Source organism: Hylobates moloch, unplaced genomic scaffold (assembly GCF_009828535.3).
Source record: "Hylobates moloch isolate HMO894 unplaced genomic scaffold, HMol_V3 SCAFFOLD_6, whole genome shotgun sequence".
In the NCBI taxonomy this organism is placed as follows: Eukaryota; Metazoa; Chordata; class Mammalia; order Primates; family Hylobatidae; genus Hylobates; species Hylobates moloch.
The window spans coordinates 72,743,875-72,759,833 of NW_026652281.1; the positions used below are offsets into that span (position 1 = coordinate 72,743,875).

A 15,959-nucleotide genomic window follows, 5' to 3' on the forward strand; every position below is an offset into this window, starting at 1 on the left:
AGCTGGCTACAGAAAGTTAAGGGACTTAACCAAGACAGCTGCTGTGCTCGGGCAGCTGATCTTCCCTTGGTTGCTGGGGGGTGATATACTCCTAGGGATGTGTTAATGAGGGCAAGTCTTAAACTGGCAGGAACAGACATCCAGGATTTAACAAAAATGTTTTGTTGTACCCAGGCGAGTTAGTGAGAACGCCACACTTTGAGACGAATTAAGAGTCCTTTATTAAGCCTGCGGCCAAAGAGACGGCTAACGCTCAAAATTCTCTCGGCCACGAGGAAGGGGATCGATTAACTTTTATACCTAGGTTTAGGAAGGGGAGGGGGACTCAAATGCAATAATTCTACAGAAGTAAAAACATGTAAGAATCAAAAGAATCAAAATGGTTACAGAGTGATAAACAAAAGACAAATGGTTACAAGAAGAGCAACGGTACCAGGTGCAAGGTTTTAATCTTTCATTATACTTAGATACAGGGTTTATGCCGGACACGAACTCAAGGTTTTATGTTGTTATCTCTTGGAGGAAAATTCCTGGGGAACTTCATACATTGTTGGTTGGTACCTTATCAGTTAATTGGGCTCCTTTGAAATGCTGAGGATCTGTTTACCCAGGCCAGCTCCTCACGAAAGGGGGTTGGGTGAGGAGCCCTAGTGTCTTGTAAAGTAAGGGGTCGATTGGAGTTTGTCCGGCTTTCCTAGCTAGAGTGAGTCTTACTTACATGAGGAGCAAGGCTAGGTGATTTAAAGAGACAAGCAGGACAAAATTCAAAGCAACGAGTTGAAATAAAAACAAGGTTAGGCATTTCAGTTTCAAATTAGCCTTAGACTTTTTCACTACCATAGTATGTATTCATTTCCCTGTTATTTGTGTCTTCAAGGTGCATGAGAATTGTGGGGCTCATTTAACCTGAAACAGACATAGTAAACAAGCTAGGGTTTTAATCCAGACCTCTACAACTCCATAGCTCACAATTGTAATCACCGTGCATAGCCATAAGTTGAAATTTGACCTCGTGACCAATGTCTCACCTAGCTCTCTTCTTCCAGACGCTCTCCAGCTACCCAATCAAGAGTATGATGAGTGCCCCCATTGTTTACCGGATGTTGCTACAGCAGGATCTTTCCAGGTGATGAGGCTTTGAGGATTGGTAAGAGAGTCTGGCCCCATCTCCCTGACTCCCTCACATACATGCATGCCTATCTATCTGAATCTCTCACACAGAGAGCCCCATGAAGCCATTTGCATCATCAAAGCACCCAGAAACCAGGTCTAGGCCTGAGTGGACTTTGGTTCCCGGAAGGCTGAGGGGAAACACTTATTTCTCTTCTTCAGTTACAAGTTCCCCCATCTACAGAACTGCCTCGCTGGAGGGGAGTCTCTTCTTCCAGAAACTCTGGAGAACTGGAGGGCCCAGACAGGACTGGACATCCGAGAATTCTATGGCCAGACAGAAACGGTACCTGTTCCCAGGGGAACCATGGGCTGGGTGCACTTTTTGGGCTTCAAAAGTCTCTTTGACTATAAAAAATGTTAGCTACCATGTATCATTCATTTATTTGAGAAATATTTATTGAGCCTCTATGAAGGGACAAGTACTGAGTATTGAAAATTCAGCACAGAACAAAACAGGCAAAGTTCCCGTTTTCTGGGAGATTACATTCCAGTGAGATTTGGAGAGAGAGACAATAAACTGAGAAATATCTAGCATGGCAGGTGGTGAGAAATGCGATGGAAAAAGTAAAGTAGATGAGATGGGGTGAGAAGTTGGTAAATCAGATACGGTAGTCAGAAAGTTCCTCTGTGATGGGGAAACATTTTAGCAGAGACCAAAGTTTATCAAACATGTCAAGCACTGTACAAAGCTGCTTAGACTGAAGTGAGGAATGGGAAGAAGAACCCACCATGGCTTTACTGCACCTCCTGAGATAGCTTCTTGGAAATCTTGAGGTCTCATGTGCACAACATGGATTTATGCTGTTCTATACTATTTTACTTATCAAAACTACATAGGGAATACCTTTCCCCAGCGCTTCTTCTCCTTTTTCCAGTGCCTCTTACTTGTGACTCTCAGCACTTCTTGCCTCTTGCTCTCCACTCTCTTACCCTGCATCCTTCTTCGGCTAATGAGTACACTTGGAAGAACTTCTGCAGAGGGTAGACGGCAGCTCTGTGGTATGAAAGGGCCAGGAAGAGCTCTGCAAATATGAATAAGGACAATGGAGTTGTGGCAAGCATACCCTGGCAGGGGCCTCCAGCCATTCAGAGGAGGACATGTTTAGGATATGTTTACAAGGACACTCAGATTCCCACGATCTTAATCACTCAGCAGCCTCTCTTCTGAGGAGGGTCGATCAACTTGCCCTTTCCAGCATAGTGGGTGGTGGGAAAAGACGGGTCACTGTGATATCTGGTGTCCAGGCTAGATCTGAGAAAATGACAATCTGTGTCTCTGTCAGTGAGGCATTCACCACTCATCTGTTATTCTGTTGGGAAGGTTCATTTCAGGGTTCAAGCAGAAGTGGTGCTGCCATGGGAGATACTTTAAAACGTATATTTTACTGCTTGAGGAAATGGATACCTCATTCTTCATGATGTGATTATTTCGCATTACATGCCTGTATCAAAACATCTCATATATCCCATAAATAGATACACCTATGTACCCACAAAAATTCAAAATAAAAATAAAAGTAAATATATTTTAGGCCTTACAGATTGCATATTGGTGATTCCATGTAGTTTGAAAGGGCTTTGGGTACCCATAGTGTCGTGTTAAAATGTGGCTCCCCCCAAAAGAGATTATAATGTGATTGTGAGGTCCTTTTCCTGGGGAGTGGTAGGTGGGTTGCTTCCTGAACAAATAATTTAGCGAAGCTCCTAGGATTGTGGTTCCAGTAATGGGGACAGAGCCAGGGAATGAAGAGCCGGGGGAGCCACCAAGTGTAGGCCAAGTTCAGGACAGTGTCAGGACCCGCTCTGCAGAAATCTTTTCTTTTTCTGTGACCTTGTACCTCCTCCTGAGGTTTGATGATCTGTCTGCTTCTTCCACAGGGATTAACTTGCATGGTTTCCAAGACGATGAAAATCAAACCAGGATATATGGGAACGGCTGCTCCCCGTTATGATGTACAGGTTTGCTTGGGACACTAAGGAGGAGGAAGTTAGGGGAAACACTGATTTTCAGTAATTTATGTATTCCATTGTTTATTGAGTCAAAAATAATAGAAAATACTGATATTAAGATAATGTAAGAAAAAAGGGAGGGAGGTTAGGGGGAGGGAGAGAGTGAGGGAAGGAAGGAGGAAAAGGGGAAGTGATTTATATTCTTACCATTCTTACCATCCAGAAGGACCCACTTGGAGTATCTAGCAAATTAGCTAGACAGTACACAAGCACATGTGCTTTAAAAACAAAAATAGGGGTGAATCTTGACATAACATTTTGTAACTTGCTTTTATCATTTAACAATTTAGGTAACAATCTTTTCAGTTCAATTAATGCCAACCTGCAGCATGATTTTTAATGATGAAATAGTAGTAAACAGTATATATCCACCGCTGTTTATGCCTTTTATTGGATCAAGGGATCATGTCCCAGTTTTCACTAGTAAAAATACACTATAATGAATGCGTAGTAGCTAAAGTTTTATTGCTTTCTCTTGTCGTTTTTTGAGAACTAGAATTTGTGTTTGTGTATCTGTGTATAGTTCTGTACATCTAAAGTGTAACTTAGACTCTATTCAGTGTCATATCCAGTTATTTGCCATGCCATTCACTATGATAACCATTTGCTAAGCCCCTTTCTTAGTATCTTATTTCATTCCCATAAAAATCCTGTGAAATAAGCTGCCAGTATCTCTGTTTTATGGGTGAAAGCACTGAGGCACAGAGTTTACGTAGTTCAAAGTCAGCTAGTAAGGGAGCAGAGTAAATTTGAGTTTTGATCTGCCTGATTTCTAAGTCCGCAGGTGAGGCAGGTCTCAAAGAGAAGGGGAGGCTATTACTTTATCTGAGCTCCTAGAGCCAAAAGCATCTCCCCAGGCTCATCTGGGCCAGTCTCAATAAAAGGATTCACCTAAACTATTCCAGGCAGATGTGTCAGAGACCTGAGTTTAAGACTCTTGGGTTTCCTTGGCTTCTGGTTGTTGTTTTCAGTCTCCACTACAGCAAGAGGGTCTTCCATTTGACCAATTCAGCAATCTCGCGCTGCCATTGAAGTCATCTCCTGCTGTGTGCACCATTCTTCCAATCTGCTTCTTTCTCCAGATCATAGATGATAAGGGCAACGTCCTGCCCCCTGGCACAGAAGGAGACATTGGCATCAGGGTCAAACCCATCAGGCCTATAGGCATCTTCTCTGGCTATGTGGTGAGAAACTGTGCTCCTCCTCCTCTGTTCCCCAGGGAAGATGGGGAGCACTAAATAGGATGAGGGAGGCCAAAGGTTCTGAAACTTCCAAGAGGCACTAGATGTGGAGACAAAGAGTGTCCAGTTTTCAAGAATATATGCTTTGACAGTGGAAGAAAAGTGGCTATTCAGCCTTGCCATCCTCAGCCTATCACTGTGATCTCATTGGAAGACTTATTTTTCTTCAGTTAGCCCTTAGACTCCTCAAGAACTCTCTGTTTCATGCCCAAAATATTATCGACCCTGAACTATACACAGCACCATTTCCCCAAGGGCAGCCTTGCCCTCTCCCCTAGGTATCATCCCCATGCTCTATGCCATTGATCTTCTTTAGAGCCATGCCAGGCACTTTACATTGAGACTTCGCCATCTAGTTGGAGGAATCCCTATCTTCAGATCTTGGGAAGGTAAAGACAGATAATCCTTGAATCTGGCCACCTCACTTGACAGGTGAGGATGGTGGAGCCAGAGATTACAAGACTTGCTCAAGCTCACAACCATTAGAAAGTGGACAAGACCCCAAGGGCATGACTTCTGATCCCCGAGATAATTAATTAATAAACTAAATAAATAATAAATCAAATAATAATAGTTTCTACCACTTATCGAATGCATACCATGAGGCAAGCATTGTCCTATAAACACATTTAATCTTTAAACTTTAAATTCATTTAAACTTTAAACTCATTTAATCCTCCCAGCCACCCTATAAAGTTTTTGGACTCAACTTGCTCGAGTTCAAAACCCTGCTCTACTATGTATTGCCTAATCTTAGGGAAGTGACTTATCTGACATGTCTCAGTTTCCTCATCTGTAAGTTGTGTGTCATGAGTGTGTTAAATAAAAAATTGTTGTAGATCCGAATGATTATTCCTATTATACAGATGAGGAAAACTGAGCCTCAGCGATCAGGGCAGAGCCACACTGTCCCCTTCTCCAAGCATTTCCTGTGTGCGGTCCCACTCTATTCTCAAATGCCAGTGAAGTACTAAGTCATGGGCTTCTCCCCATTTGATAGAAAAGCAAACAGACTCAGAAGCGTCTGTGGGGCAGACTCCTAAGGCCACAGAGGCTCCATGATGCCCATGAGAAAGTCAAGCCAGTGGCCAAGAAACTTGGCTTCTGGTCTCAGTTCAACCTTCTGTAATGGCTGTTTAGCTTCAGACTAGCCTCTTGGTGTCTCTGTTCATCAGTACCCCTATATTCCCAATGAAGGAGTGAGGCTAAGAATTCTTTATGCCACCATAAAATCCAATAACTGAACCTCCAGTCTGGAGCCCATGCCCCTATACCTGAGTCAGATAGGAAGATGCACTGGCAAGGGACAAAGCTCAAGCCTTTTCATTACTTATAAGCAAGTGCCTCAGCTGAATAGAGGTACCCAGCTATTGTAGAAATATGCACATTAGCCAGAGTCCCAGGGGGCTTCCTGGCTAATGTCTCTAGAACTTTCAAATTTAACAAAGAAGCTAAGAAAAGTAGCTAATCAAAATGATAGCTTTGAGTGGTCCTATGGAGTGAGCAGAGATTAGGATATCTATGAAAGGGGAGATGGAATCAATTGGGGAAAATGCCCTAAGCATGGATGAATGAATACATCAATAATATCCATCAGACTGGACCTAGAGGAGTAGCTGAGAGTCCCTGGGTGGAATAACTTCAATAAATGGGAAAGATCTAGTTTTGCCTGTGGCCTAGGGTTGGCTGGTTCAGGGCACATCTGCCATGTTCAAGTTATACACTGCACACCTGCAGTTTTAATAAGACTCATAGCATTTGTTCATGGCAGCCCCAGGGCAGGGGATTTAGGCTTTGCAGGCACAATGACTCTGTCTTTGTGTGTTCACCAGGACAATCCTGAGAAGACAGCAGCCAACATTCGAGGAGACTTTTGGCTCCTTGGAGACCGGGGAATCAAAGACGAAGATGGGTATTTCCAGTTTATGGGACGGGCAGATGATATCATTAACTCCAGCGGGTGAGCTTGGTTTCTGGGTTGGGAAGGGAAATCTGGGTGTTTATTCTGGCTGGTTCCAGACTTCTGGGATGGCCTAGAGGTTGGGTGTCCAGTCTTCTCTGAAGGACAGGTTCTTCTGCAGGTACCGGATTGGACCCTTGGAGGTAGAGAATGCACTGATGGAGCACCCTGCTGTGGCTGAGACGGCTGTGATCAGCAGCCCAGACCCCGTCCGAGGAGAGGTGATGGGGAAGCAGTAGCCTGGGGGTGAACAGATATGAACACAAGGGCAGTGTAATATGATGGATTAAGAACAGGGACTATGGGGCTGAACACTCTGAGACCCAATCTTGGCCCTGCCACTTACTAGCTATGTGACCTTGGGCAAGCAACTTGGCCTCTCTGTTTCTCAATTTCCCCATCTGTAAGATGATGGATTGTTATGAGGGTTAAATGTGTTAATATTTCTAAAGTACTTAAGTATGGTGATTTCTCAAAAAACTAAACAGAAATATCATACGATCCAGCAATCCCACTACTGGGTATTTATCCAAAGGAAAAGAAATCAGTATATCAAAAAGATGTCTACACTCCCATGTTAATTGCAGCACTATTCACAATACAAAGATATGAGATCAACCTAAGTATCCAATGGGAATGGATAAATAATATGTGGTATATATACACAATGGAATACTATTTGGTGTTAAAAAAGAATGAAATCATGTCATCTGCAGCAACATGGAGAGAACTGGAGGTCATTATGTTAAGTGAAGTAAGCCAGGCACAGAAAGATAAATATCACATGTTTGCCCTCATAAGTTAAGAACTAAAATAGTTGATCTCATGGAGATAAAGAGTAGAGTGATCGATACCAGAAGCTGGGAAGGGTGTGTGGGTGGGGAAGTGGGGGATGAAGAGAGGTTGGTGAATGGGTATAAACATACAGTTAGATAGAAGCAATAAGTTCAAATGTTCAATAGCAGAGTAGGGTGACTATAGTTAACAACCATGTATTGTATATTTCAAAATAGCTAGAAGAGAGGACTTGAAATGTTCTCAACACATACAGATTATAAATACTCAAGGTGATGGACACCCCAAGTATCCTAACTTGATAATTATAATATTTGCATGTAACAAAATATCACTTGTACCCAATACATATGTACAAATATTATGAATCAATAAAAATTTTTAGAAAGTAAAGTGCTTGGTTGGGAGGCAGAGGCAGATGGATCACGAGGTCAGGAGTCCAAGACCAGCCTGGCCAAGATAGTGAAACCCCATCTCTACTAAAAATACAAAAATTAGCCAGGCATGGTGGCATGCACCTGTAATCCCAGCTACTCAAGAGGCTGAGGCAGGAGAATCGCATGAACCCGGGGAGCGGAGGTTGCAGTGAGCAGAGATCGCGCCCCTGCACTCTAGCCTGGGCGACAGAGTGAGACTCTGTCTCAAAAAAAAAAGAAAGTGAAGTGCTTGGAACAAGGCCTAGCACATAGTAAGTACTATATAATGTCTATTTTGATGAGGCTGGAAGGATTCTATCCTGCCGTTTGGTATTTGAATCAGTCTGATCCCTGACCAGAAGAACAGAGGAGGGATTTGAGCCAAAGGATAGAGCCCCTGTGCCACAGAGTTCGCAGTGAAAATAAAGGGAAAAAGAAAGACCCCCTATAAAGCCAGGGTTATAGAAATAGGCTCAGATGGGGTCTAGTGGACTTTGATGTGTGTGTAGGAAAATATTAAGGTGGGATGTGTGGATCAGTGTCCTAGTACATTCCCGTATGGTGTAAGCCTGGCACTATCATACCTCTGGTACGTACAGAACACATCACACAGAAAATTATGGGAACCACTGAGCAGTGAGGCCAAGGGGGATCCCCTGCTGAGAAAACTCTGTGTGCCCAGCTCTGAGCTAGCCCTGCTGTATATGATTTCATTTTAGTTACCATAAGTTAAATTTGGCTATTTTATCCCCATTTTACAGATGGGAACACTGAAGTTTGGAGAAGTTAACACATTTTTAGGGTTATGGTTTTCAGTCTGTTTTTCTCTTTCTCCCTCTGTATCTTCTTTCTCCTCATCTGTCTCTATTGTCCTTGGAGTATGAGGTGCACCTGGTCTCAATCTATTGTCCACCTCCTCCTCCAATAAATGACTTCAGAGAGAGCTGGAACCTCATTCTTGTCCCCAGTTTCTCCCTTTCCCTTGACCTGGATCACTGGGGGTGCAAATGAGGAGATACAAGGGTGATGGAAGTCTTAATGCCAATTTCACATTATTCCAGGAGATGACTACACACTCTAATCCCTTATCTCTTGGCCTTCATCTATTTTGCAGGTGGTGAAGGCATTTGTAGTCCTGGCTTCGCAGTTCCTGTCCCATGACCCAGAACAGCTCACCAAGGAGCTGCAGCAGCATGTGAAGTCGGTGACAGCCCCATACAAGTACCCAAGAAAGGTAAGGCCTTTGAGCTCCCAAGTCACTCAAACTTGAGAAATAGATTGTTTTCCTGTTATATTTATCTTCTTCAGTAGAAGGACAGCCTTCTAATTTTAAAAAGTCTTCCTGGGCCAGCCACAGTGGCTCATGCCTGCAATCCTAGCACTTTGGAAGGCCGAGGCAGGTGGATCACCTGAGGGCAGGAGTTCAAGACCAGCCTGGCCAACCTGGTGAAACCCTGTCTGTACTCAAAATACAAAAATTAGCCCGGTGTAGTGGCATGTGCCTGTAATCCCAGCTACTCAGGAGGCTGAGGCACGAGAATCGCTTGAATCTGGGAGGTGGAGGTTACAGTGAGCCGAGATCGTGCCACTGCACTCTAGCCTAGGTGACAGAGTGAGACCCTGTCTCAAAAAACAAACAAACAAACAAAAAGTCTTCCTATGCTCAAGAAAGCCCAGAAAGACAATCTAGCAACTATCTTGATGCCTGAAAAATGACCTCAGCTTTTGACTCACTCTGAATCAAAAGCCAAATGCTGTCAAGGGAATAAGTTCTAGCCAGTATCTTACCTGTATTCCCATTCTCTGCACTGGGTTCTTGCTATAATATTCAGGGTTGTGCAATGCTCAGTTGCAAGTGACAGAAATCTAGCTTGAGATTTATTGCTCATGCAATTGAAAAGTCCAGGGGTGGGGAAAGCTTTCATTATGGCTGGTCCCAGGCATTCCTAGGATGTGGTCAGGTGTATCTCTTTCACCTTTTGACTCTCTCTTCCTCAATCCACAAGAAATCAAATGGCTTGATTTCTTGGAATGCTTTTTCTTTGTGGTTCTATCAGCTCCAAACATATATTCCCAGCAGCTTAGAAAACTCCAGTAGAAAATGAGCATGTTTTTCATCAAAGGCCTCAACAAAATTCTCTGGGTTGACTCTCGCTGGACCAACTTGGGCCATGTGTCCATTAAGTGAATCCCTGTAGCCAGGCCAATGTCACACTGATTAGCCATGTCATCCTCAGAGAAAGTGCGGGGGGATGGGGGAGAGAGAGCTGCCCTACCCCATGACATGGACGGAGAGGGAGGGGTGGCTCCCCATAGGAAAATGGAAGTGTTCTTACGAGAAAAGACAAAAGCATAGTTTTCAGCTTCTTTCATTCTGGGACAGAGAACTGAGGCACAGAGGTTGACATGGCAGGAGAACCCAGTTATTGGATTTGGGTCCCAGATAGGAGCTTGTCCCAGAGAAAGAAAAAAAATTGAGTCTAGGGTAGAAGGTGAGAGCAACTATGCTGAGCTTAGAGTCCCTTAGATTCTTACGTGGCCCAGATGCCACCTGCCTTTCCTCAGCACAGGCTAATTGTCATAGGTCTTCTGAGAAGCAGGCCATGGGGAAAGCGGTTAACACGCAAGAGACTTATTAGGGAGTGCTTTGGAATCAACCCCTGGGGGAAGGGAGAGGAAGGGAAAGAAAGGAGCAGAATTGAGCAGAGGGTGAGGTTGCACTGTGACTTAGTCTCAGTGGGAACTCCAGCCAATCCCATGGGAGTTCTGAAGCTAGTATAACCTTTCGGTGTTGTCCTAAAGCAAGGTGAGGAAGGGATGGGGGTCTTTACGGTCACAGGTGGATCAGGTATGGATGTAGGCTGCCCTGGGAAGGAGTGTGACCTTGGACAAGACAGCTATCTTTGGCTGAGGCAATCCCCACAGGGATCTGGCAGTGGGGTGGGACTTCTTTGTCCCTGGAGGAGGATCTCAGCTGCATATCAGAGTCCACCATATGGACTTGTAGCCTCTGAGAGTGAGGCAGCATAGCACAGTCTCAGGAATCAGACTGTTGGGTTCAACATTCACCTCCACCACTTACTCAATAACCTCTGTGTTCCTCAGTTTCCTTATTTGCAAAATGAGAATAATGCTGTTGCCCCTTCACAGGTTGTTAAGGATGAGTTCATTTAAGAAGGCATCAGACACTTAGAAGAGTGACTGGCACATAATAAGCATTCAATAAGTATTTACAAAGGAGGTTAGAAATCCAGGCACACCAAAGATATTATGAACGTTTAAGTATAACTGAATATTGTAGAATGCTGAGTCAAGGAGTCCTATCACACGGTGTGCAGTGTCTTACTCAAATATCTCAAATATCTCAATAGATGTGTCTCTTTCTGCAAGTCTCTCCTCTAGAATTCTCAAGGCAGATTATTTCCACCTTCCCCCTCCTTTCACCAACTACATCCAGTCCTTTCTGCTTCTCTCTTCATGACAAGCAGAGTAGCTTCCTTCTTAGCATTAAATCTGGATACCTCCTGTGGCTTTCATCCACTCTCTATCTACCCTTTGGGGCCTAAATAGTAAATATTTTAGGCTATGTGGTCTTTGTTGCAACTACTCAACTTTGCCCAGGCAGTGCTAAAGGTTGACAGTTTCTAAATGCATGGGTATGACTGTTTCAATTAAACTTTATTGACAAAAACAGGAAGTGGGCTGTATTTTGCCTGCAGGCCATAGTTTGCTGACCTCTGCTCCATTTCATTGTGTTTTGAACAAACTCTTCTCGACAAAGTCAGTCTTGACTTATAGAAGAATTCTTATATCAGCCACTAAGAAGATACTTTTTCCATCTCAGTATCCCTATTATTAAATTAAAGTTAATAAAGTGTTAATTTTTATTAAATTCAAGACCATCTGATGCTTAAACCAATGCCATGGCAACTGAGCCACATCATTGGAAGCCTCAATGAGGCATCTTCATCATCCATATCTTTGGATTCGGGAATATTAGAGATAGAGGATCCTCAACTTCAACCATTCCTTTTAACAAGAGCAAATAGTGAAATTGGAGAGATTTTATAGTTTTGCTTAGGGTACATTGATAGGAAATGATTGATGTGGAATTCAAAATGAGGTATCCTAATTCTTAAATGTCTTAGATGTCTAAAGACCTCAGATTAATCCAGATTAATAACCACAGCTAATTTTTTTCAGTGGTTACTCCATGCCAATAACTTAGCCTGCATAATCTCCTTTTGTCCACATAATCACCCAATGAAGTTGCTATTATCCTCCATCTTACTCAGTGGGGAAATTGAGTCTTAGCAAAGCCAAGGACCTGGCGAAAGACAGATGACTGGTAGAGGAGGAGCTGGGGTCCAGAGAGTCTGATGTCAAGGCTCAGCTGGCTAACTGCTGTGCAATGTGTGTCTGTTATGCTGCTCCTCCTCTGTCTGAAAATACATCAAAGACCTTTATGCCCAATTCTAGCCATCCTCTTCTTGTCCTCATCCCAGAGCACCTTCTGAAGCTTCTTATTGCACAGGGCAGCTACCCTGAAGTGGCTCCAGCCTGAAGAACTTCCCCTCACCCTACAGCAGTTCTGAAAAATGCAACCCACTGTGGTCACAGACCACCAACCCAGGACTGATTTTTTTTTCACCAGATAGAGTTTGTCTTGAACCTGCCCAAGACTGTCACAGGGAAAATTCAACGAACCAAACTTCGAGACAAGGAGTGGCAGATGTCCGGAAAAGCCCGTGCGCAGTGAGACGTCTAGGAGACATTCATTTGGATTCCCCTCTTCTTTCTCTTTCTTTTCCCTTTGGGCCCTTGGCCTTCCTGTGATGATATGAGATTCTTTATGAAAGAACATGAATGTAATTTTTGTCTTGCCTTGGTTATTAGCACAAAACTTTACCATGTTAGATGTTGAAAGAAGAAAGGGAAAGAATGAGAGAGAGTGAAAAGGAGAGGGTAACAGAAAAAGAGGAAAGAAAAGTAAGTCAGGGAAATATTAAAACTGCAAGGGAAAGCAATTGAAAAAGAAATAAAGTAGAGAGGGAAGGCGAGAGGAAGCAAGGGAAGGAGGAAGAAAGGAAAGAGGAGATGAAAGGGGGAGAAAAGACAGAAAAAAAATAATTGAAGGGAGAATCAGAAAAATAAAGAGAAGAAAGGAAAGAAATAAAGAGAGAAAGAGAAAGAAGAAAGAGCAAAAGAACACAAGAAAGAAATAGAGGGAGAAAGAGAGGGAGAAAGGGAGAGGAAAAAATTTAAAAAATAAAAATAGTAAAAGAAACTGACAAAGAAAAGTAATGGAAGACAGGAAGAAAGGAAGAGAGGGAAGAAAAGAGGAAAACTTATAAATATTCCCACAGCTAGACAAAGTCAAGCATAAAACTGGAGCTTGAGAAGGAAATGAAAGGCTGTGGCACCTTCTTTTACCCTAGGAGAAGACCTCCATACAGGAACAATTGTGTGTGAGGTTGGGACATTAGAATCATCCCCAAGTCACTCCAAACCTTGGAACTGTCAGGGTCAGAGGGGAACCACCATTTATTAAGCATTTGCCATGTGCCAGGCACTGACCCAGATGCATTATAAATACTACGTTGTTTCACCTGTGTGTGGCATCTACAGACCTTAGATCATAGCTGTGAGAACAACGTAAGTACTGCCAAAGTTATCAGCTACCCATACCTCATGTTTTTGGTGTTATCTACTCTTCCTAGAATCAAATATTAAAATAATTTTAAAACCAAGATCCTGACAATAGTCTTTGGGAAAAACAAAAAAAAGGCAGGGATGAGGTAAGTGTATGCTTCCAACAGCTTGTGAGTTGGGGAATCCATGGAGAGAGATTGGGGAGGAGGTTTTGTTGAAAGAACAACAAGCACCTCAATTCCTAGGGCTTCTGGGACACCAGATCTATGGTCCAGGAGATGGAGAGAGGTGAGCACTATGAGGACTTCACCTACAACCCAGAGATGGAGGATGAATGCTCCTAGCAATTTCAAGTAAGTAGGAGAAGAAAGCAAAGGTTCTCTGAGAGCCCGTGGCTCTTCTTAAGAAGACTTAGTAATAATAACAACAATAGTAATAATAATATTGATCGTTCATCAAGCACTTGCCAAGTCAGGCACTATCCTAAGCAAACGCACATATTAATCCTACTTAAGGTTCACAATTACCCTTTGGTTCAGGCACTATTATTTTTTCCATTTTACAAAGGAGCAAATTAAGACTCAGAGAGATTAAATGACAGAGCCAGGTTCTAACACAGGCCAAGCTGCATGCAACACCTATGCTTTCAATTTCTGTACTCACTGCATCAATTTGTTTGTCTTGGCTTCTGGGCCTTGACAAAGTCACTCTCTCAGTCTGTACTTGTTAGGGTCCTCCAGAGAAATAGAACCAATATACACATGTATATACTCCGCAACATAGGATGGGGTTACATCCCGATAAATGTATCATAATGTCAAAAAAATTGTAAGTTGAACCATTGTAAGTCAAGAATCTTCTGTACACACACACACACACACACACACACACAGAGAGAGAGAGAATGAGAGACAGAGAGAGAGAGAGAGAGAGAGATTGGCTCAAACAATTATGTAGTTTGAGAATTCCCAAGATCTACAGCTTGGAAGCTGAAGACCCAGGAAAGCCAATGTGTATATCCAGTCTTAGTCTGAAGACCTGAGAACTGGAAGAACCAATGGTGTGAGTCCCAGTCTGAGGGCAGCAGAAGACCAATGTTCCAGTTCAAGAAGTCAGGCAGGAGGACTTCCCTTTTACTCAGCCTTTCTGTTCTATCTAGGTCTCTAATTGCTTGGATGAGTGCCCCACCCCCACACTAGGGAGGGCAATATTCTTTATCCAATCTGATTCAAATATTAATCTCATCCAGAAATACAGACATACCCAGAATAATGTTTGGCCAAAAGTCTGAGATCCCCATGGCCCAGTCAACTTGACACATAAAGTTAACCATCACACAGTCATCTTACAAAATATACAATAGAAGGCAGATACACCATAATGTGCTCCTCCTATAGTTCACTGAAATACAGCAGATATTTGTTTCCCATAGCAGAGAAATGCAATCTACTAATCAAATACAAAACTTGTTTTTCTCAATCTGAATTTGTCAGTGTTTGAGGGAGTCTCATTTAATGGAAAGCTTCCAAGAATTTAAAATGAGGTGGATTGCTCATTCTGACACTTGGATTCACGTTTAGTTTTCTCTGTCTACTGCATGCTTGCATAGGCAGCAAGAGGTCTCACCATCACTCTTCATGCTGGATGATCATCTGCTGATAAGGCCTCACATTTCATCTCCATTTTCCCAGTGTGAATAGTCCCTCAATCTCTCAACCTTAAGAGATGTGAAAAAGAATTATATTTTATAGATGCCTCTGTGGACAGCAAGGAAGAAAGGGGTATACACAGCTGGGAGATCTTGGTGCTGCCTTAGAAACGCCTGATGTGGCTTCATGAGGTGACTTCTGTTTTGGAGGTGGAGTGGAAGACAGCAGCAGTGGAAAATGATGATGGGTAGAGATGTGTAGGGCCAATGAGTTGGAGAAATTTTAGAGTATGCCATAACTGAGAAACTTTGGATATAGAGGGAAACTAACCAATTTTTAAAGGAAGATTTCCAATTAATATCAGTGTGAACCCCCAATCCATTACCAAGTTGTCTAAATAAACTTCATTGGTTTCTGTTTAAGCAAACATTATTGAGTTTTGAGGATTTGAACTCTAGTTTCTACAACTGCCAAATTATGCAAAGACTAGACTACATAGGCTCCTAGTATTTATTAGGATTATACATTGATTAGCATATCATGTGAGGATCACATAAAGTTGTCGTTAGTAAGAATGGAAACTTTTAAGTAAGCAAGTGAGATTTGGGAGTAAATCCTGGCCCATTGTCTGTCATAAATGTTGTCTTAAATAAGCTTCATTAAGTTGCAAGATGTATAAACCTATTCAGACTAGCAAAAACTATTCTATTTCAAGGACTCATGGACAGTTTCACAGGATTGAGGAATATGGCAATCAACCAGACCTCATAAGGGCATAACCAGCTACTAGAAAACCAAAAAAAAAAAAAAAAAGCAAAAACAAAACAAAAAAACCTATCAGGAGCCCAGGAAGCCACTTTATCCAGCTCTGTGGGAACAGATTACAACATGTCTATCTCTTTTTCCCCCCCAACTATGTGTATCCTTTCCTTTCCTTGTAAGTATTGAGACTAATGTCATAAAGTGGCTTCTCCCACCCTCTGGCTTCATCACCCTCCAGCTTCAGTGCCACTAACTAAATTCCAGAGAGAATGAATCTGATTGATCCAGCTCATGTGAGTTG

The 15,959-nt window shown here is 42.7% G+C and overlaps 1 protein-coding gene across 2 annotated transcripts in view; it reads left to right on the top strand.

Moving 5' to 3' along the window:
* The window catches only part of LOC116471104 (acyl-coenzyme A synthetase ACSM2B, mitochondrial), a 44,371-nt gene extending 31,026 nt beyond the window's left edge, over nucleotides 1-13,345 (top strand). For both annotated transcript variants that reach the window (XM_032157044.2, XM_032157043.2), the window contains 8 exons: nucleotides 1,047-1,126; nucleotides 1,333-1,456; nucleotides 3,052-3,132; nucleotides 4,266-4,367; nucleotides 6,257-6,384; nucleotides 6,506-6,605; nucleotides 8,710-8,829; nucleotides 12,250-13,345. In XM_032157044.2, coding sequence (XP_032012935.1) covers nucleotides 1,047-1,126; nucleotides 1,333-1,456; nucleotides 3,052-3,132; nucleotides 4,266-4,367; nucleotides 6,257-6,384; nucleotides 6,506-6,605; nucleotides 8,710-8,829; nucleotides 12,250-12,354 — 840 coding nt within the window. In that variant the 3' untranslated portion in view covers nucleotides 12,355-13,345. The remainder of the gene's footprint in view (nucleotides 1-1,046; nucleotides 1,127-1,332; nucleotides 1,457-3,051; nucleotides 3,133-4,265; nucleotides 4,368-6,256; nucleotides 6,385-6,505; nucleotides 6,606-8,709; nucleotides 8,830-12,249) is intronic.
* Nucleotides 13,346-15,959: the final 2,614 nt, after the last annotated feature.